This window comes from Perca flavescens, chromosome 23 (assembly GCF_004354835.1).
Source record: "Perca flavescens isolate YP-PL-M2 chromosome 23, PFLA_1.0, whole genome shotgun sequence".
NCBI classification, from domain to species: domain Eukaryota; kingdom Metazoa; phylum Chordata; class Actinopteri; order Perciformes; family Percidae; genus Perca; species Perca flavescens.
In genome coordinates, this window is record NC_041353.1 from 5,088,611 (window position 1) to 5,112,094 (window position 23,484).

General features: G+C 41.3%; 1 protein-coding gene across 7 annotated transcripts in view; it reads right to left on the reverse strand.

Annotated features, from left to right (window-relative positions):
* Window positions 1–15,208: 15,208 nt before the first annotated feature.
* The window catches only part of celf2 (cugbp, Elav-like family member 2), a 229,123-nt gene continuing 220,847 nt past the window's right edge, over window positions 15,209–23,484 (reverse strand). For all 7 annotated transcript variants that reach the window (XM_028570259.1, XM_028570256.1, XM_028570258.1 and 4 more), the window contains 3 exons: window positions 21,174–21,317; window positions 17,574–17,746; window positions 15,209–15,336 (listed from right to left, as the gene is read on the reverse strand). In XM_028570259.1, coding sequence (XP_028426060.1) covers window positions 17,619–17,746; window positions 21,174–21,317 — 272 coding nt within the window. In that variant the 3' untranslated portion in view covers window positions 15,209–15,336; window positions 17,574–17,618. The remainder of the gene's footprint in view (window positions 15,337–17,573; window positions 17,747–21,173; window positions 21,318–23,484) is intronic.

Consider the following 23,484-nt stretch of genomic DNA (forward strand, 5'->3'; position numbering starts at 1 on the left):
GGGTTGTTGGGTTTCTGGGGTTTTGTCATTTACCTGTGGCTGCTGCGATTATTCTTCTAGATTCAGCCTGTTCTCATGAACCATTCGTTCAAAAAGCTACCAAAAGTTAAGCACTGTAATTCGTAAGCATGTCACGGTTTTTTGTTGCTGTTGCTGTTTGCGCCACATTGACGACCGCTGTATGAGGGAGGTGGTCGGGAAGGATGGGTGGGCGTTAAAACACAGGACTTTGAGGAAGGAGTTTGCTTCCTGGGGAAAACTATAGACTTTCATCCAGGAAATGTGTGTTGCTTGGGAGTGTTTTAATCCAAATCCCAATCTTTTTCTTAATCTTAACTAGTCATTTTGGTGCCTAATCTTTTGTCGCTGCAAAACGCTCATATTTTGTGGACTAAATTTAACCGTAATATCCGCTGCTCGTTGGCAAGAACATGTAATACCATTCTTTAGTGATTTTTTCCCCTCCTAAATGAATCGTGTCCTTGTGTGAAAAGTTCAATCAGATGTGACAAATACACATTCTGGACATGTCCTTGGTGTCCTTAATGGCCCTGATGTTATTGTGACCAGAAGAAATTGCCTCCTTTCCTGCAAATTACATTATATTGAAACTCTAATATGTGGAGAAGAACTCCTCCCACCCTTGATCCCCTCTCGGAAGGTAACTCCATCAGGGATGATCTGGTTTCCTGCTCGTTGCTCTGGCAGAGCATCGGCCTCTGCTGCCAGTTCATCTTCATTGGCACAAATCTAGTCTCGCATGGACAGACCTATCTCCACAGCGCTGCGGAGAAAGGACTGGCCACGGTTTCTTTGTCTAACCGCAGTTATTTACTAACATTAGCTAAGGTCTTAGCATATGACTGGTAATTGTATAAGTGATTATTGGTCAGACTATATATTTTTATTTCAATTGTTATTGTTGGCACTTGACCCTATAAATGTTCATAGCAACAAAAATGACAAGTGGGAGGGGGGGGGGGTACAGTTAGTTTTATGATAATAAAGAGGCGTGGTTCATTTCATAGGCTGTGTATTTGTGTTATTACATTATCTGGTTCACATGATACGTGATATATAACCAAAAGATGTATGCTGGGATTCATTCAAAACTTTAAAAAAGTAATACATTAATAAATATTTTTAAATACAACTTAAAAGAGACAATTATATTATAATCGCAATTATTTTGGTGACAATTAATTGTACAGCAAAACACAGAAACGTGAGCTATTTAAATGAGCTGGATACACGGTTAAACCTCATACCACTTACCAGTGTATCGCTGCGTGTATTTTGTCCATAGCAAATCCCCGCCATTCGGTCCCAAAAAAGTCCCAGTTAAAGAGTAAATGGCGTAAACATAGTCTTTGTAAATCTTTACAATCATTCCCTGAAAGAACCAAGCAGGCCTGACTTGTTGCACGATCCAAATTTTCTTCAAAACTTGCCATTTTAGCTATGCCCATTTAGCGTGTAGCTTGCTAGCTCGGAGGTTGTTGTTGGTTCCTGTAGTGAAGGGATTTTGAGAACGGCAACGCACACAGAGCAAAGCCACTCGCAGGATGTCAGGCTTTATCCTGGAAATGCTCGTCTGCTGATCCAGACTAGTGTTTGTTGGACCCATCCCTCCCTACGTGGACTTTGACTTTGTCTGTACTACGTCGCCTGACTTCCTCCTTGAGGCAGCTCTGCACGTCCTGGCCCACTGTTACGTGGTTTTTAATTATATGCATCAAATAGTGCATTATTTTCCGTAGGTATAAGTACGAACTGGGAATGAGAACATCCTGCATGATTTTACTTTTCAAAACCTGACACAGGTTCTGGTTAACTTTGCTAGATGGGACCAGAGTTTAAAGTTAATTTAAAGAAAGCTGAAAGTGGGGGACATCCGGCGGAATTTTTCCCGGCGCCTCGATAGAGACTCTCATCCTCTCGCTGCAATCTGACCAATTTCCTGCTCTCCAGCCCAACCCCTCCGCTTCCCGGTGAGAGCCGAGCATCCCGGCACGTTCCCGGCAGGAAGGAAGCTTCCACGTTTCCGTCGGGAACGTGGCGGATTGAAGACCGATGCGCGCGTTCCCCGCACCCTGCGGCGCGTCTCGTTTCTACATCTTGTGAAGGCGTGAATAATAGACTAGCTGTGTGGTTTGGTGCTTTGAGCGCTCCTTGTATCTTCAAAAAAACATTCACAGGGGTAGCAACAGATAGCCTATATGGACCAACTGCATAATGCATTCATCCATAGGCCTAATTTATGGGGAGGGAAGGGGGGGTAATGGGGGTTACAACACCCACAATAATCAAAACTGGCCGGGGGTAATGAAGTCAAAGAGTTTAGATGCTGTGGCAAGCAAATAAAATAAAAATATTTGTTGTTAAAATGTGCATAATTCCTAATGTGTGTAATGTTTTGAATCTGCAGAAAGTTTTGAATAATACAGAAGATTAATTAATAAGAATTAATTAATTAATAATAATAATAATATTTTATGAATAACGACATTCGCATGCAGAAAAGGCACAAATTGTTAAAAAAAATTCACCAGAGTGCAAGAAATGTTTGATGCTTCCTGGGGACAACCCAGACACCCCAGTTATAATTTGTTGAAAACAAACATTCTCGCTAGATAGGTGGACATCTCAACCCCTCCCCCCCAACGTTGAACCCAAAGTTACACCCTTGCATTCATCTACTACATTTCAGCTGCAGCCCAATGTGACCTGGATTACTTACCGTGCTCCAAAAGCGTCGCTATTGTTTTGATGTTTCATTGAGCGTGACTCTTCTATTTTCATCTGCAAACAATGTCTTTGTGTTTGGTCTATTGATCCAGTATCACTGCTGTCGCCTCACTGTAAATAGTCTGGTATTGACTGTAGGGTTTATTCATGTGTTATTCATTCTGCGCAGCTGAAAGGCTTCATGCTGTTTTTGAAGCTTTTGCAGCTCCAAGAAACAGTACCAAATAGGAAAAGTTTAAATCAACAAGTCGGTGGTGTCTGTCAAGGTTACCTGGACACATTACATTTAAAAAAGAGCTGGTTATCAATCAGGTTATAGCAGATATGTGGACTTAAGACTTAATGACTTGGACTTGAGGTGACTCGAGTCAGACCCAGACTTGACAAAAAAAATAAATGACTTGAGACTCGACTCGGAACATGATGACTCGGATGACTTGCATGTATTCATCAATTTGAATGCTAGCTGTTAAATATTCAATTATATAATTAATTAAAGTCGTCACATTTCTGTCTTACTATCAAGTATGCTATGCTAGCGGCAGAAGCGCAAACTGTGAGTACTTAAGTTAAAGTATGTATCATCAGGAAAATGTACTTAAAGCATTAAAAGTAAAAGTACACAATGCAGAAAAATCCTCACGTCACTCAGTCAGCTGTTCAGATGTACTTGCAGGCCTATATATTGTTGGGTAGTTTTATTAATGAAAGAACACTTTGTATTTACGTGTGTCTTGTGTGAAAACTGTCAGATGAATGAAGTGGAGTAAAAAGTACAATACTTTGCCCTGAAATGTGGTGGAGTAGAAAATGAAATGAAAATTTGTACTTAATAGAACTTGTAGAGTAAATGTACTTAGTTACATTCCACTACTAGTCCCTACTCCTTCTCCATGAACGTTGAAGAGCCCTCATGATTGGGCGACTCACAAAGCTCTTCGGTATGCGATTGATGATTGAATGACCGGCTGTGGGTCAACATCGAAGAGCCCCGATGAAGCCTCACTGGTCGGACCAGACCACCACAACTAAAAATCCTCAACGAGTGATCACCTTTGGATTTCATGTCAAACAGTTAAGAGTGCTTTATCTTGGGTGTAAAATAAAGAAAGTGACCTGATTTGGGACTTGATTTGCCAGACTTTCCTTCTGTCAGGAATACGAGGCTTGGACCCAAAAATGCAGATTAGAAGAATTTTATTAAACAAAAGACTTACAACATAAGGTGTCCTGAGGAAGGCAGGCGGGCACAAACGAAGATAAACCAAAATCCACAAAAAAAAACAGAAGACACGAAGGGAAAAAACAACCAGGAAGGAGCAACGCAGGGAAACCCGGAAAGGGAAGATATTGAACCGACAAGAGACAAAGACAGCACAGAGACTAAATACACAAGGTAACGAGGGTGAAACAAGGGACAGGTGAAACACATCAGGGTGGGGCAGACAATCAGAAAGGCGGGAAAGCAGAAGACAGGAAGTAAAACAAGACATAACATGGGAGAGAGAGAGAGAGACAGAGAAAGAGACTACAAAATAAAACCGGAAAAGCTACAACAGAAACCCACAATCGTGACACCTTCGCAGCGCTGTGGAGGAGAGTCTGGCGAGTCCACACAGCATTCCGGGATGGGAGAGAAAGGTGCTCTGGTTTATTGGCATTTCTTTAAACCAATCACAATCATCATGATGGATGCCCTGGTGCTGCTGGAAAATAGCCTCGGGAAGGAACTTGTTTTGGTGGAACGTGTGTACGTTCAAAAGTTGTTTTAGTCGTGCAACAGTAAACTCCGATTGGACAGATAGTCTAGATAGCTGTCTGGATTTACCCTGCAGAGATTTCCGGCGGCAACGGAGCAATCCTGGAAGTGGAACGTCGTGGATATAGACTACACTTGCCTTAACTGGACTTGACCCCCCAAAAAAATCGAACTCAAGACATGCTTGAGACTTGGACTGAATGACTTGGAACTTACTTGGGACTTGAGCAAAGATTACTTGGTTAGTGTCCATTGTGACTGAAAATATTTGCTTCTTAAACCTTTAATTTCTTCGCACCTTCTCTTTTGTGTTCATTGGAGTTTTTATATAACTCAAATCTTCTTTTAAATAAGCAGCACTCTGATGCTGCATGGCCTAAATGCTGTTTCAGAGTTTTCAACTCTGAGAAGAATATAAGGTTGCTGAATCCTTGAATTGTTCTGGTCTTAAAAACGGAAATTGAAAGAAATTGAGCGCTGCCTGTGGCAATTTCGGCCTTCAAACATTCACATTTTGTCAAATCGGGTTTGCTTACAACATTGTATCTGACTGTCTGGACCTTACCTTGAATCTCAGAGCATCCCTTGCGACAGCTGATGAAGTCCTCTTCAGACACTCACCTTGTCGCCAGTAAAACCACCAAATCTTTAAAGGCTAAGAATGTGTGTGTGTGTGTGTGTGTGTGTGTGCGTGCAACCATACAAAAACAGCATATAAATCATTCCCTTCCTGGCTGCTTTTACATTCTTTAAGAGGGAATAAAACCCAAGGTAAAGAGAAAAACACTTTTGGAAGAAAAAAAACCGAAATCCTGAGCTGCAGACATGGTCTAGAATTACACGAGTGGACAATAATAGCGGCGTTATTATCTATCCATGGGTTGGATCCTCAGACTGAGGGCAGTTTATTGTATGCCTTTGCGTGAAACGTACAATCAATATTTAATAACAGACTGGGCGGACTGCTGCTGTGATGAAAGCAAAAGATGCCTTCATGTGCCAGAGAGCACATAATGTACAGCAGTGTGGATATTTGTAGTATTAAGTTCTAACGATAAAATATTTAGAACGTCTAGGGTCACGGCTTTGGGTTTAAAGTGAGGGAATCTGCAGGTTGTCTAATTTATTAGACCCACATTGAATGCCTGTTTGTATTCGTTTAAAAAAGCAGCCGGTATCGCCAAGATCTTCCCATTTTCCAAAGACTTTTTTTTAGTACTACAATCGTTTCCCGGAGCAAAATAACCACTTCTTATTCAAACACATTTCAAACCCTCCTCAATATCTGTGAGTGAATGGTGAGAACTTTGACCTTTGACTTCTCTTTCCTCTCTCTCTCTCTCTCTCTCTACCGGGGATGCAGTTGTGACGGTGAGACAGTATACGGGGAGTGGATCGGACACAAAGTGGACATACAGTGGACAGGCCTCGCCCAGGACAGCGGACAGCACAGGAGGGGTGGGGGTGGGGGGGACAGTGTGGGCCAATCCCTGATGAGGGGACACTCGCAGGGGCCAATAAAACAGGTAGTTGTTTTCCCTGATTAGAGTCGGCCTTCTCTTATTCAAACCATCGGCCAATTCCAACAGCTGGGAGAGCAAATTCGGAATCAACTTTGGAAATGTCAGAATATATAATTTGCGTTGAATTTCTCAGCTGCATTAAAGAGAATAAAGACGCTTTTTAAAAATACAGTGCTTGAAGAAATATAGTTAGACATTTTGGGAAATTGCTTTGTCACCGAGAGCAAAGAGTGATACCAATCTCGTGTCCGTACGGTAAATGTGAAGCTACAGCCAGCAGCTGGTTAGCTTAGCTTAGCATAAAGACTGCAAACAGGGGGAAACAGCTAGCATAGCTCTGTCCAAAGGTAACAAACCCCCCCCATCAGCACCTTTAAACTTCCCTAATTAACGCGTTCAATCTCGTTTGTTTAATTCGTACATAAACCAAAGTGTGAACAGGTTGTGGTTTTTACGCAGCTATTTCTTGGCAGAGTGCAGTGACTTTCTGGAGTCTTCGCTTGAGTCCAGGTGACCTAGGTTACCCAGGTTCTTATCATCTAAAGACCAGGTCACACCGGCATCTAAAACGGAGAAATTTGAATGCAAAATACATTTTTTTGGATAACGTTATGATTCGTGGATTCGCACACAATTTTCGCATCGCGTTAGACTTTTGGTGAACCATTGGCCAACTAGCAGGTCTACCTTATCACCCAGTCGAACCATACTTTTTTATTTAACCTCCACTGAGAGCCCTAAAAAGTGTTGTTCCCATACAACTAAACTGCATTCTCAATTACACTTCGAGGGAAACATATTCCGTTCCGCATTACGTTTGATTTTGACGTAGCAGAAATTAGTTTCTAATCAAAGCCCGCGTCATCAAACACTGGGACTTTCACCCAGGAGACGGCTGTCCATGTCCCGTGTAAAACCAAAATTCAAAATTGACTTATTTGCGTGGCATACTTAACTTACTTCACTCAAATTACCATTAACAAATTAGTAGTTCTGTTTCAATTCACAATGTCGACTACATTTGAAACTAAATAGAAAACAGTTTCCCTCGGGACAGCGGTGGAAGAAGTGTTCAAATGCTTTGCTTAAAGGAACACTAGAGAATTTTTCCCGCTTTTGTCCCCCTACAGGTTGGAAGTGGAATTGTCCATTACATTCCATTCCATTATGCAAGTTTGCCAGATCAAGTAGCGGATCTGTAATTCGAATGAACTGGACAATGTAATGTAATGTAATGGACAATTCCGCTTCCAACCTGTAGGGGGACCGAAGCGGGAAAAGTTACTTAGTGTTGCTTTAAGTAAAAGTACCAATACCACACTGTAAAAAATACGAGTAAAAGTCCTGCATTGAAAATGTTACTTAAGTAAAAGTATGTAAGCAGCATCAGGAAAATGCACTTAAAGTATTAAAAGTACTCGATGCAGAAACATCCTCACATTTTAGAAACGGGAAACGATCCAAACAGTTGTGTCAATCAGCTAAGAGAGAGTTGTGTGGAGCTGAGTCTTAATTAGCTTTGTAGCAACTCATTTGGCAACGGCTTGAATGTTAACAGACGTTCATTAATATCATATTTTAAGTAAAAAAGTCATAATTTCTGAGAATACAGTTAGATTAAACTCAGAACTCAATATATTTGTTATTTTATTTTTTAATGTGGCCCTAATCCTCTTCCGTAGAGAGGACACAGGAGTTGACGGCACAGATCTAAATCTTGGTAAAAATGTGACTCGGCGTATTTCCCAAGACGGCGAACTCTTCCGTTAAGCTATGATGGCGTTTGGCTTGTGTGCACCCAGCCAATGTGCTTCTTTTTAAACTAGTTAAACTGTGGTTGAGATTGAATAATGGAGTCGCCACGATTCCCAGGCTCCCGATCTTTTTTTTTTTTTTTTTTAGGGAGGGGGGGGAAGGGGGTGACGACTTATTTCTCGACTGTCCCGCAACGACTTGGGCTACACAGTAATATACATGCAAACACTTTGATGTATATTTACTATGTTGTAGTGAGAACAGCATAGTGAGTTGTCACTGGGGATGGAGTCAACTTTACTATGTGGTAGAAAACAAAAACAATGTGCACACTTAGGGGCGAAAGAAGAATAGAAAGAGACAAAGAGAGAGAGAGAGAGAGAGAGAGAGAAGAGGAGAGAATGGCGGGGAGAGGTTGTGAAACAGTACAACATCGGACTGGAACATAACAACACAGAGAGAGACAAGTATTAGGAAAAATGGTTTAATATAGGAGACAGAAGCAAAAAACTGCATCACACAAGAACATACGTTTACAAAAATAATTCTGACTGCTTCAGCTACACAGTTAGTTCACAGAGAAGGACAGAGAAACCGGAAAAATCTAAACAGCTAAAAGCAAAAAAGTTTTCTAATTAGTTGATCTCTTTATTAAACTAATACATTAATCCACTGAAGGTGACTAAATATTTCTATTCCTTTTTTTTTTTCTTCTTTTTTTCTGCTCTATAATTGTCTTAATCGTGTAGACGGCACAATACAGAAGTCAAATGAAACTTACCGCTGTTGTATAGACAAACTTGCTAGAACTATTTAAGAAAAGCAACAACAACAAAAAAACGATAAAAAAGGATGCGACGCTCACCTTCCCCCACCCCCTCTGTTTTTTGGAAAGAAAAGGAAGGCAGAAAGAAAGAACAACACTCAAGTAAGGGAAAAAGAAGTGAAAGAAATGAAGCCAAAGATCTTCTAGAAAATCTTATATCAAAAGCCAACGTTCTTGATGACCAGCTAGAAATCATACTCGGGGACCAGTCAGGGTCAGGCCACACCACCAGGCCAGACAGCATTTTTTTTTCTTTTTTTTTTTTTCGAAGATTTTTTTTGTTGTTGTATCCTTTAATCTCCAGTATAAAAAATTCCACTGGTACAAAATGCATAAGTACAATCAGTTGTAGAAATAGGAAAGCCTGCATTTGTTGTACTTTTTTTAAATTCCCATCCAGTGACAGATTTCCAAGTGTTGTCAAACAAACATACATCACGCTTAACAGGATCCACCGAAATGCATTGACTTTGGCTTCTCTCAAGACAATAACTTTGAAACTACTGAAATTTTTTTTTTCTGAGAATCAAAAGAAACAAAAATAACAAAACAAATTCTGGATAACGTCTACAGACAACAAGCTCTTCATTTTTTTTTTTTTTTTTTTTTTTTACGGCACGGAAAGAGAAAAACACAAACACGAAACAGTTCTTTTCCTCAAAAAACTTTGACATAAGCCATAAATGCAAAGAAACGACAAGTTCAATCAAATTTTTTTTTTTCCTTTCAGATTTCATTGTTTGATAAATAAGATAATTAAGAAAGAAAGGAGAACAGAGAAGTGAACAGTGACGAGATAGAAAGATTACGACAAGCATCGGCTAGATGACAGCCCCTGAGGTGAGCCGCTCCACAGGAAACCCCGTTTTCCACGGCCCTCTTTGTGCTTCGACATTGAAACAAAAGACGAGATGCTTTCTCACTAGAGACTGTGCAACGTCGGGACTAGTGTGCAACTCCGTGAGATTTGGCAACATAGTTTTCTTTTGGGACAGTTAAAAATGTCTGGAAATCGCGCACACGGACGTATAAAGAAGCGAGTTCGACTTAGCACGGATTATGTACACTGTAAAACCTTTCACCGTAAAGTTACAGCAGCATCGCCAGTAAACTACTGTTTATTTACAGTAAACTTACTGTTTTTAAAGTGCTCATATCCTGCTCATTTTCAGGTTTATAATTGTATTTAGAGGTTATATCAGAATAGGTTTACATGGTTTAATTTTCAAAAAACACCATATTTTTGTTGTATCGCACATTGCTGCGTCTCCTCTTTTCACCCTGTGTGTTGAGCTCTCTGTTTTAGCTACAGAGTGAGACATCTCACTTCTGTACCGTCTTTGTTGGGAGTCGCACATGCGCAGTACCTAGGTAAGGACTACTAGCCAGTCAGAAGCAGAGTATGAGGGCGTGCCATGCTAGCAGCTAGGCGAGCATTATAACGTGTGTTACAAAGTGACCACGTTGGTCTCTGAAGTAAAGGCTGGACTACAACAGAGCTGTTTGGAGCAGTTGGTGAACAGTGTTTTCTGTTGGAGATGGTAAGTCCCTTTGGGGGGGACTTTGGGCTTTTTCACTTTGTAAACCTAGAACGTGCACAAAAAAGATATATTACACAATAAAGGAAAGGGAAAAAAGCCAAAAAGCATAATATGAGCACTTTAAATTTGAAGGTATTTTACTGTAAATAGACAGTCTTTCTTATCGTATCAGTCATATACTGGCTACGGTGTAATTCCCGCCTTTTCCTTTATTTTCCCAAGATGCATTGGTGTTAACAGTAAATGCCTGTAATCTGTAATTATTATTATCTCCCAGAATGCATTGACTTTTACAGGATGATCCTGTGTGCGGTAAGAGACTGTGAGATTTCTGCTATAAATGTATACATCGAAGATTTTACAGTGTAGCCTCCAAACTTAAACGGATAAAAACAATAACGCTATATTGGTGCGAGAGTGAAATGTGCAATCGTGGTTCCTCGGATGCAAACGTTTTTTGACACTGTCTGCAGCGGTTACGATGCGCCGGTCGGAAAAAGTAACACTGTTTTGGACTTGGGAAAACTCCTTCCTGTCCAGCATTTTTTCATACAGGTAGTTATGGCTGTTTGTGGCACTGCTCATGTGTATACTGCATTTAGGGAAGAGAAAAAAGAAAAAAGAAAGTCTGCTCGCCTCCCTTCCGTGAGATCACATAAAGTTTGGTATTGGGTTTTTGGACTTTGAGAGGATAATGAAAAGCGTATTGCCTTCATATCTTGGCTGCGGCTGTTGTTTTGTGTGTGTGTGTTTGTGTACCTGCGGACGTGACCCTTTCCTCTCCAACCGACAAGCGCTTTTTATTTCCCCTGTCGCTACTCCAATAAAGACGTCTCTCCACATAGCTCCGTTTCTAATAAGCCTGGTCAGCCATGGGAGACAACAACCAGGGCCGAAGATCCTTTTTCAAACTTTCCTCTCCTCCTTCACCGCTGCGAGGACAAACAGCCATAGTGCGTTCCATTTCTACTCGGAAGTTGGGTTTTTTCCGAAGTTGGAAACACACGGATTTCAGAGGTCGTGACTCGGACAACCCACCGAGTTACACCCCCCCAGAGCTAAAAACTCAACATGGCTGCCCCACGTGCATCATCAGTTGTGAAAGCTGTAGTTAACGCGCAGGTTTAAGCACTTATTACGGTTTTTTTTTTGTGTCTCGCTAAATCAGTCGTACGCACAGTGCTGTCCATCTTCTATCTTGCGGACACGTTGTTACGCTGTTTGTACGCACGCACGCAAAAAAAAAAAAAAAAAAAAAAAACTGCCGTTGCTAACAATGGCTAACCTGGCTAGAGCTAATGAAAACAATGAAAATCAAACTTGTTAAATGGAACCCATTCAACTCGGTTGTAGTGTCGCATAGCCAGACCTTCATCCGCAGCTCCGCGGAGGAGGGTCTGGCCAGTCCACACAGCATTCTGGGATGGGAGAAAAAACGTGCTCTGGTTTATCGGCATTCCTTTAAACCGATCCCACATCGTCTTGGGCGTCGCGGAGCAACAGTGCCTCTGCAAAATAGCCTCGGGAAGGAACTTGTTTTGGTGGAACGTGTGTACGTTCAAAAGTTGTTTTAGTCGTTCAACAGAAAACTCCGATTGGACAGATAGTCTAGCTAGCTGTCTGGATTTACCCTGCAGAGATCTGAGGAGCAGTTAACACAAAGGAAACGGAAGGTAAAATTTTCGGCGGCACCTGAACAATCCCGGAAATGAAATGCCGTTGATGTAGGCCGACTCGGGTGTGACATCGGTCGTTCCCAGCTTCCGAGTTGCGATGTAAATGGAGCGCGCTACCATTTCAGCCTCTCTGTCCAAAACGGAACGAAAACGGGCGGAAGAGCGAAACCCAGGACTTTGACGAGTGGGACGTTAAAACTGTACACAAAACGTGAACCTGGACCTGGCACACATCACCGACCGACCGACTGACAACATCTTCTACTCTTATAATACTGGTACAACGCTCCCTGGTTAAGGCGACTGGTGAGCTTCTGTAGAAAATAATGCTGCCTTTTTTTTGTATTTTTTTGCAGACCGTAAACTAGGCTTTCAGGGAGGGGGGTTTCGGGGGGCAGTTGAATAGACTGACAACACTGTGCCATGTAAACGGCTCGACTATGAGAATGTCAATAACACACTTTGGCATCTGAACATGATTTTGGCCCATTACACCACAAGACTCACACACGGAGAAGTCTTAACAACCACTTTAAAAAAAATAAAGAAAGACGTCAAAGGATAAGTCGAAATAAGATTAAAAAAAAAAACTTGCCCGGGACCATCCCGCCTCTCTCTTTCCTAAGGTAAGAGGATTAGGGCCACGTGAAATTTTCTGAGGTGAGTCCTGAGGTCAGAAGTCAGAATTTTTAAAATAATGTCCGAATTCGGAATTTAATCTCTTTTATTCTCAGATTTCTGACTTTATTCTCAGAATTCTTATTTTTTTTAAAAAACAATATAACTGAATAACTGACAGAATAATGTCAGAATTCTGAGAATGAACTCAGAATAAAGTCAGAATTCTGAGAATGAAGTCAAAATAAAGTCAGAATTCTGACTTTAAACCCAGAATTTAAATACATTTTTTCACGAGGCCCTAATCCTCTTATCCGTAGCTTCCCCTACCTGATGGCGGTGTGTGCTTTTATTGTTTTTTCCCCCTCAAGAGATGGAGGCTGGTTTGTGAATGAGCCAGCCTCGCCCTGTGCTTACGTCATGACAAAAAGCGAGCGTGCTCGCCCGAGGCGATCCACAACAGTAACGATCCTCGCCGTCTGAACGGCGCCCGGCTACAACAACTTAAGAAAGGTTTTGGAACCCGACAAAAGGGACAAGAGGATTTTTGGAGAAATAAGGCTTCGCGTCTGACTCTCGCTTCCACTTTTTTCAGCTGAAGAGCGGGGCCGCGTGCGAGAAAAAAACTATCAGAACAATACATACTGAAGCCTGATGTCTGTGTGTGCGGATACTAATAGAGAGAGAGAGAGAGAAAGAGAGAGAACCGGAGTGCAAAGATTTGTGGTAAGGCTTCGATGAATCAAACGGCTGTACAATGGCTAAAAATATCAGTGCGTGATTCTCGCGCGCGCGGGCGCTTTTTTAAAGTGTGCGTGTGGTGGGCGGTAGCGGGCGCTGTAGAGGCTTTCACACTCAGGGGCTCTCATGCACAACAAGAAAGTAAAACTGTGATGTCTGCACGAGAATGTGTGTGTGTGTGTCCGTGTGTGCGTGTATATAGATAGATATATATATATATATATATATGACACATGGGCACTTATTTTTTTTTTTACATCTTTACAAAGAAAGAAAAAAAAAAGCAAACATGACATTTTCAGGCAACAAGACCACAGAATAGCAAGTTAACAAACTCTTTTTTAAATCTATATTTTAAATATGAGGGATCCATACAAAACACTTATAATAAAATACCCATGTTATCAAATCATTTCACAAGAAGTACACGGACGCGCTAGGCAGGAAGTACCTTCAGAATTTGGCACTGAACTCCACTGATCTCGTCTTTTTTTCCTTTATTTAAGACATTTTTGCCGAACAACAAAACACACCTAAATATTGTTTCCCACGAGAGAAATAAAAATCATAATGACATTGATGCTTCACAAGCTGACATTTTTTATATATATATATATATATATATATATATATATAAATATTTATATTTATATATATTTTTAGGAATTTTATATAGCTAATTAACCAACAAGAAATTTAGCAAATAGGGACTCCTTAAAAAAAAGTAAAAAGAAAAAAAAGAAAAGAAAAAGAAAAGAAACAGCAAAGTAACTATTATAGTAATATGAAAGGCTTTGTCTATTTGTTCAAGTAAACTGATTTTTTAAGTCTTCTCTTGAAAAACATGAGACATTTAAGACCGTTGGACTTGTGATGCAACCACAACTAAACTCACGAGAAGCACCGACGTTAACGCAGGTTACAGGTATCTTAGTAGTTTGTCTGGTTGTTTTTTTTTTTTTTTTTTTTTTTTTTTTCGTTCCTCTATACATTTAAACAGTAGAAAATATAGGTCATTTCATCATGTGCATTTAAACCACGGATTGTCTATCTGTGAGTCAGTTCAGCAAAAGGTGACACAAGTAGGTAGCATTTCTCCCACCCAAACAGGGCAAATGTCTTTTTTTTAATTTTTTTACCTTTAAACTACTCTAGAAAAAAGTGGTTCTATATATAGACTTTGAATGAGAAACAGAGCCACTTAAAATGGCCTTATCAAAAAACTTTACACTGCCTGAAAAATGTAAAAACCGTTGGAGAGCTCTGAGAGAGAGTCTAATATTGATCAGACAGTTTGTATTAAAAACTGTTTGGAAGTAGTCTTATTTTTTTTTCAGAGAAACTGGCACGCACTGCTTCTGGCCCGGTGTTTTTTTTTTTTTTTTTTTTTGGGGGGGGAGGGGGGTGGTTGGTTTTCCCCCCCGTCGGCGCCAGAAGCAATGTGATGCGCCAATTCCTGTAGTGAACTTTCAAGTTTACTTTAAATGAAGAAGAAGAACAAAAACTGACATAAAGAAGAAAAAAAAGAAGAAAAAAACAACAACAAAAAAAAAGCAGGAAAACATACTGAATGGAAATCACTTGTCCTCTCCAAAAAGAAACATTTGTTGTTGTTTTTTTTGTTTTTTCCATTAAAATCTCAGTCTTTTGTAACGTTTGTCATATGAATGCAGCTTTTATATCTTTTTCACATTGATTCATTTGTCTTACCCGCTTTTCCTTCCCCCTCCCCCCCCCCCCCCCCCTTTTTTTTTTTTTTTGGTCGCCTCCCTTGAAAACACCATTCCTGGAAAACAGATCCAAATGAGGTCTCATGCAACAAAACAGAAACAGAAGAACAAAAAAAACAAAAAAATTAAAGTCCAAAAAAGCTCAAAGTTCAAAAAAAGGTCAGTAGGCGGCGGCGAGGAGGAGGAGGAGGAGGAGAAGGACCAGGTTATGATCAGCTGAGCTCGGAAAAAGACATCAGAAAAAACAATGACGGGGGGAGGTGGGGGAGGAGGAGGACGATGCCACTTTTTTTGTTTTTTTTGGTGGGGGTGGTGGTGGTGGGGAGGGGGGTTGTTTTGTTTAGAGTTTTTTGTCTGTTTGGACGCCACGGAGACATGCTAGGCAAACGATGAGCTAACAGGCATGGAGATGGGTTGTTCTAAAAGGGGGAAAGAAAAAAACAGAGGGAGAGGAGAGAGTTACACACAGAGAGCCAGAGCACCACACCACTACAGCATTTGGGCTTTTTTTTGGTAAAAATCAGGAGAAACAACAACAACAACAACAACAACAACAACAACCGACAACAACAACAACAACCGACAACAATGCAACCGGCAGAACACCACTCACTGATTTCACAGGCAATATTTTAGCTATGATTTTGTTTCGCTTTTTTAATATGATATATAATGTTATAGGTCTATACTAACAGGCAACAAAACAAACACGCACGCACGCACGCACGCACGCACGCACACAAAACACAGCACCCAAAGGATTATCCATCAGATCCCAGATGGATGTTGTCGTTTGGGAGAAAATATTCCTATTTTTTTTTGGGAGAGATGAGGAGGGGGGTGGTGGGGGGGGAGGAAGGAGGGTCTTTCAATTTCTTTTTTTAATTTACAAAGATTTTGAAAGGTGAGTGAAGGGGGGGGAGGGCCTACAGACAAACAAAAAACGCAAACACTCAACGGAAATAAAACGAAACGAAATAAGTGAAAACGCGAGGAGGGAAAAAAAAGGTAGAAAGTCGGACAGGTGAAGAGGTAGTCCCACTACGGATGGAGAGAGTGGTGTAAAAGAGAGCGAGAGAGAGAAGGATGGATGGATGGATGGATGGATGCATGAACAGCACAAGGAGACGTGTGATTGAATAAATCACACACGTGGAAGGGCGGGGGGGGGGGGGGGGTGGGGTGGGCGTTGCGGCTCGAATGGCGGCGGAGTTGTGATTGTGGTTTCTGCACTGAGGAAAAAAAACAAAAAAAACACGAAACACATCGGAGAACCCAGTTCAACGAGACTTCTCCACAAAGGGGTCTACTTTAACGACGCTGTATACTTTATAGGAGTCCAATAACTTAATGATAGGCAATAAATAAAATCCTTTTTTTTTTCGTCATCTGAGGCAGTAAAAATGTCGTATAAAAATAGAACTGCTTTTTTTACAAATAAAATTTACAGGCCTGTGGCTTTCTGTACTTTTGAATTACTTCTTCTTTTCTTTTTTTTAAATCTTTCAACAAACATCAAGTATTTTCAGTCACTACCCATAAACTATTTTCTACTATTAGAATTATTATCATTATAGCCTTCCATCAAATTCTGGATGTTATTTTTGAAAATGTCCTACATGCTGTAAAATCCCTTTTCTCGCAACAAAGACCAATGTGATCTGAACCAGAGAAGTAGTTGCTATTTATTTTTTTCACCTTCTGAGAAAAAAAAAAAAAAAAAAAAAAAGGTTTTTTAATATTTTTACATAAATAATAAGACATAGCTGGAGTGTGTTTTTTCTCTTTTCTTCTTGTGGTGGTGGAGTGGAACTGTACGGCAGGCTGACGTCGCCGCTGACTATAATGTAAAGAGGCCACTAACGTTTTGCAGCCTTTGCTCCCGGGTTGCCAGCAGGCATAGAGGTTGTTTTTTTTTTTTTCGGAGAAGCAGCGGTGGCCTGCGAAACCAACACCGCGGAGGTCAAAGGTCGAATGTGCATATCGGCGTGCGCGTCAAAAAAAAAATAAAAAAAAATGAACCCTTCGCCAGGCCTCAGGTTCACAACGAGAGAGAGAGAGAGAGAGAGAGAGAGGAAAAAAGTATTTAAAAAAAAATCATCATGGCTCCTTCGTCTTTACCTCGGTTCTGACTGTAACTAGTCCTCAAAAATGTATAAATAATCACTGAGAAATAAAAAAAAATAAAATAACTTCGAAACAAAGAACTACCCAAGATAGCTACTTCCTTCCATTGTAAAAAGAAAAAAAAAAGAAGAAAAAAAATTGCACAAAGTAATGACGGTAATGGAAGCGTTCATGTGTGTCAAAAAAATGACAAGAAATTGTAATAAATAATTAGAATAATTCTTGAAAGCTAACATAAATATCTTCAAAAAAAGCAAGAGAAACAAGAAAATTCAAATAAAAAAAATAAAAAACAAGGCGTGTGTGTCTCCCTCAGGGTGGTTGTAGGTCGTTTCCCCCCGCCCTCAAACATCCCTCCCTTCCCTCCTTTCACCACCCCCCCTCCCCGTCCCTCCCTTCACCCCCCCCCCCCCACCCACACACCCCCCCCCTCGGCTGGTTTTGCTGTTTCTTATTTTTTGTTGTTGTCATTTTCACCGTTTGGTTGGGGGATGGGGGGGTTGGGGGTGGGGGGTGGGTGGGGACTTACCCTAGCAGTGCTAACATGGGGAGCAGATAGACCCTAGTGCTAAGATCAGTACGGTTTGCTGTCGTTCTTGGAGCGCTTCAGCTGCACCTTCAGCCGCTTCATGCCGATCTGAAAGCCGTTCATGGCTTGGATGGCTGCCTGTGCCGACACGGGATTGTCATAGCTGACGAAGCCTGTGGGGGGAACCAGAGACAAGGGAAAAGTTGGTGAAAAAAAGGGAGATGGAGCAGAAGAATGTGACAACGTGGCAAACTGGTCCTTTTTCCACTTGGCATTAAACTTGCAACAGGGTGCGTTTTAAAAACATTCAATTATTGTTAAAAATTTGGTTTGCATTTGGTTTGGTTAAGATCGGTTGTTATCATCTTAAAGTTGCACGAGTAAATGTAAGGTAAGGTGTCTGCTAGACTTAGCTACAATTTAATCCTTTGACTGAGTAACGTTTGCAAGACGGTTAGCTAAATTAGCTACTGTCGAGTTGTGTTCATGCCATGTTGTACAGACAGTCATTTCGCACAGCCGAGAGTTGGAAAGTTTAGTCCGAGATATCGAGAATTCCTGACAGTTAGGTTTAAAGAGCCTTCTCCGTCGGGGAACTGAAGCCACCAGACTCCTTGGACAAAAACTGTAATTTTACATCGCAGAACACTGGAGTAGCTGGTCTACCGCTGCCTCCATCGATTAGCGGTTAACTGCTCCTCAGATCTCTACAGGGTAAATCCAGACAGCTAGCTAGACTATCTGTCCAATCTGAGTTTTCACTCGCACGACTATTTTGCAGCCGCTCTGTAGCAAAATGCAAAAACAGGTATGTATAAGCACCGCCCATGACGTTTCTGATTGGTTTAAAGAAATGCCAGAGCATTTTTTCCTCCTATTCCCAAATGCCATGTGGAGGAGCCAGACCCTCTTTCAGGGCGCTTTGGAGGAGGGTCTGGCAAAGCGAGACTAGCGTTAGTGTAACTTTGGTGAATCTGAATGAACCCTTTAAAAACGGCTGCGGTAGAGCAGCAACTCCCGTGTCCTGCGAGGTAAAATGACTGTTTTTGTCAGAGGAGTCTGGTGGCTTTGAAGAGAGCAGAGATAACGGCTTCAGTTCCCCGCATAAAGGGCTGCCTGACAGCAAGGGAAAGCTGTGATAATATTCTAAATATATGTTTTTACATTGCTTAGCTTCCGTGTCGGTACTCCGGCCTGCTTCCCCAAACTGGGGGGCGTGCCGACCTCCATCTACTGTAGCTAACCCACTGTCTATGGAGAAGTAGCTCATACAACCACACTTATAAACATCCAAACTATCTATTTAAGTGTCTACAAACCCAATGCAGCACTAACAGTGAAGATAATTGCCTTGGATTAGTTGCTAACCTGTTGGCTAGCAAGTCGTCTCTCTTCACTAGCCTGTGTCCGCTAACGCTAATAAGGTAAATAAGGTCAGAAACGTGTTTAGTTTTTATTTGGCTGAGTTGGAGGCCAGTGAACCAGACCTGCATAAGCAGCAGAAAAAGGATGGATGGTATAATGAGACCACGGTTGAGATGATGATGAGTGGCCTCTACTGTATATCGCCTGTTGTATTTTATATTTCAGCATCTCTTAAAATGAATACCACATTCCCCATAGCCTACTCATTTTTTTATTCTTTGCAGCAGATTTCCCTCAAAAATCGGACACAATATAAAATGCAGGCAGATACGAACACGCTTCTCCTTGTTTATTTACAGCAACTATATTCGTCTCAAAATTAATTTGTGATAACAAACTGATGTGAAAATACTATGAGAGGCACTCTCACTATGTTTCTGTGTCTTGAGATCTGATTTGTCTTGTTTACATCTACATTAAAATACACCCCTGGTACACAATAAGAAAAGATTAAAATGTAATGACTCCCAAAGGGGAGCTGGGTAGTTGCATCAACAAAATAATGAAAGAATAAAGCCAAGTTAAATGTAATAATGTACATAATAGTAAAGCAAATAGGGGGGTGGGGGGTGTAGTGACACTTGTGAAGCATGAGTCGGCAAAACAAGGGCAGCAAAGACAAATGCCGGGAATTCTAAATCCATATAAAAACACAGTAAAACTGCAAAAATATTATACCAACAACTTCACAAAAGCCACTGTTGGTGAAAATGTCAAAATTAAAGACAGCAAAGTTATGTTTTGTCTTATATTTTTTTTTACCGTCTCTCACAAAGTCATCTTTGCGCACCCTTCACTTCCTCTTGTAATATGTGCAACCTCTAAAACTGACAGTAAACGCCTCGTCTGGCTTGTTTCACAGCCATCCTCACCGTGCATTTTATTTTTCTGACAAGTAGCACTGCTGTCTGTCTGTGTTTGCTGTTGCTTCCTGCATCCATGCTTGATTTATTTTCTGTTTCCCTGAGTGAGGAACGTGAGGAACGGAGATGCATTATATTTAGGTTTTGTTGTCAACATGGACGGCACATGAACGTCTACGGTATACTTTAATCCATTTCATCCTGGATTAGAACCTTTTTATTTTTTTTACCCAACAATCAGGTAGAGTTTTAATACCAGGTGGAAAGGAGTCACTTATTGTTCCAGTTAAGGGTCAACAAAGCCTGTCCCATAACATTTTTAATTGAATAATGGTTGTATGGAACCATCCACGTTATTTTTTTTGACTATTTGGTTGAAAGAGAAAAGTTTTGAATATGGGTCAAATTTGACCCGAGGACAACAGGAGGGTTATGCCAAGGACCCCTTAGCTGAAAGACAGACCCAGGGACCCCCTACTACATATATTGCATATTAAATGAAGTTGCATATTAAACTAGGCATACAACAACTTGTAGGCACAGTGAATCTTTAGGATTATTTGTGTCTGCGGATGGCCTTAGAGACTACCTTACCAATAGGACAGTAAGCAGTGAGGACTTATATTTGCTAATAATGTGTTAGATTCATTTAAAAACTTCAAAATTTTGCAATAATTTCGAGGCCCCCCTGCATTGACTCTGAGGACCCTCTGTTGAAGATTCCTGCTCTACTGTATGTGACAGGGCTGCATGATATGAAAAAATATGAAAATATGCAATATGCTATAACACTGAATATGGCGATAACGATATTACTTGTGATACATAAACAGATATTAAAGTGTACTGGGTTCTGCTGCTTTCAGTATTCTGCTAAAATACAGCAAAATGCCTGTTAAATAAAAAATACAAACTGAACACTGAATTGAACATAAAAGCACCAGTAGAAAAAGAGGGACAGTTACATTTGTAAGTGCAGTTTTCTACTGTTACTCTCTTTCAACTAACTAAACTAACTTTCGGCAGCATTCACAGTGTTTACTGCGCAAGTTTATAATGATTTTAAAAAATCACATATTGTGCAGCCCTAGTATGTGTCACATCCTGTCGTTTTGATTTCTAGAGGAATTTTCTTGAAAGAACTGCTAGAATATTACTAAAGTGTAACTATATTTTCCACCATAGAAAAGCCTTCAGAGGATTCCGGGCCCTGGACACAGTTAAGAAAGAAAAAAGGACAGATAAACTGCAGGCATTAGTGTGCGTTTCCCTTTTAGGGGAGCGCACACTGACGCCTGTACAGCTGACGTACCGAAGCACTTGCTAAGATTTGTCTGTTTGTCGATGAAGACTTTGGCAGAGACCACGTTTCCGAAAGGCATGAACATCTGCAGTATGTCCTGGTCTCCAAACTCCTGGGGCAGGTGGTAGATGAACAGGTTGGCACCCTCAGGACCTAGAGGGGACGAGATGCAGAGCGCGTGTACAGTCAGAGCGGCTTTTCATTTAAAGGGACAGTTCGGATCTTTTGAAGTGTGGTTGTGTGAGCTACTTCTCCATAGTCAGCGTATTAGTAGTCTATATCCACGATGTTCCACTTCCGGCTCCAGGGCTGCCGGAAAAAATCGCCCAATGTCCCTCTTTTGTTCTGTTACCTTCCGATTTCTTTGTGTTGTAATTTTAAAAACTTTGGTCAAATTATGAGGACTATGGTTAACTGCTCCTCAGATCTCTGCAGGGTAAATCCAGACAGCTAGCTAGACTATCTGTCCAATCTGAGTTTTCTGTTGCACGACCAAAACAACCTTTGATGGTATTGGTCGTGCAACAGAAAACTCAGATTCCACCAAAACAAGTTCCTTCCAGAGGCAATTTTGCAACGTCACCGTGGCTCCGTGGCTCCGTCCGGCGCTGAGCAACGCGCAAGACAATTGCGATTGGTTTAAAGAAATGCCAATAAACCAGAGCACGTTTTTCTCCCATCCCGGAATGCTGTGTGGACTAGCCAGACTTTCCTCCTCCGCAGCGCTTTGGAGGAAGGTCTGGCAATGCGAGACTAGTGTGTTAGCTAAGGTAGATGGCGGTCGGCAACGCCCCCTAGTTTGAAGAAGCAGGCAGGAGTACCGACGACGGAAGCTAACCGATGTCCTGCTGTGGACGGGGGGCAGCAGCTAAACGCATTTTAAGGCACAGATATACTTGCCTTTAACTCCGCGTTCGCGCACGTAGGACGGCTGCCACGTGTATCCTGTGTTCCATTGGAGCGTAGGTTGTGGATGTCTTTTGAAATTAACCATATGCGTCCGCAAGATGCAACATATTTACATGAACGTAGGGGCAGTAGATCGTCTGACAGGCAGGTCAGCAGCTGCTCCACACTCCAGCCGAGCAATATCTTCCGGTGTCGGCCAGGGATGATATGGCCCTGATCTGCCCCCTAGTGGATATACGTTTAATCCTTCAGGTACACGCAGATTTCTCGGGCAAGTATGTGAACATGCCATTCGCGTCGCAGCAGCTTGTCTACGCGTACGCATTGCATAACTGACAAACAAACTAACTAACCGATGGAGGCAGCGGTAGACCAGCAACTCCCGTGTTCTGCGAGGTAAAATACTTTTTTTGTCAAAGCAGTCTGGTGGCTTTAAAGAGAGCAGCGATAACGGCTTCAGTTCCGCGTCGTAGAGGACGTGTAGCTGCTGACCCCCGTCCGCAGCAGTACATTGATTAGATTCTGTGTCGGTACTCCTGTCTGGGTCTCCAAACTGGGGGCATACCAAACAGCATCTACTAGGGGTGGGAGAAAAAAAATCGCGACGACTTTTAAAATAGATTCTTTCCCACAGAATATATAAATAATATATATATACAACTGACGGCGACTACATCATATACATTTCCAGCAAAACAGATGGAAAGCAGAAAATCCATTCTTTACAAATGAAATAAATGTCAGACTGACTGAATGTGCATTCTTCTTTGAAAACTATAAGTTTTTTAGAAACATTGTCTGTAGAAGTGCATTATTCAACTTTTGTTATTTGTTAAAAAAGGAAATCAAAATCGCAATACTCAATATACTATCGAATCGCAATACTTCTACAATGGCAATACAATTTGAAACTGGCACCCATGTATTGCGAAAGAATCATATTGGGACAAAAGCGCATGGCCCCAGCCCTACCATCTACTGTAGCTAACGCACTGACTATGGAGAAGTACCTCATACAATCACACTTTAAACTAATATCCCTTTTAGCAAAACTGCCGAAAAAGGGAGCGTTGCATTGTGGCAACTGCTGTGCAGTCGTCATAGGAACAGAGCCGAAGCACAGCGTTTAGCACAATATCGCGTGGCCTTGAGTCGGTCATTGCTTTTAAACAACACTCACCAATTGTATTGGAAATTAAACAAAGATGAATGCCTTTCATTTTCAGTTCATAATATTTTCCGCTCTCTACTGACAAAAGTAGTTCCCTATTCTCTTGCTTTTGATTCATCGATTCATTCGGCTGCATGGCGTCTCTCTTAAGAGGAGTCATAGGGCGCCCCCCCCTGCGTGGACTGTCAAAGAAAGAAAGCGTCTTTACAAATGGACCTTTTTGTTTGAAGCAGACATGGG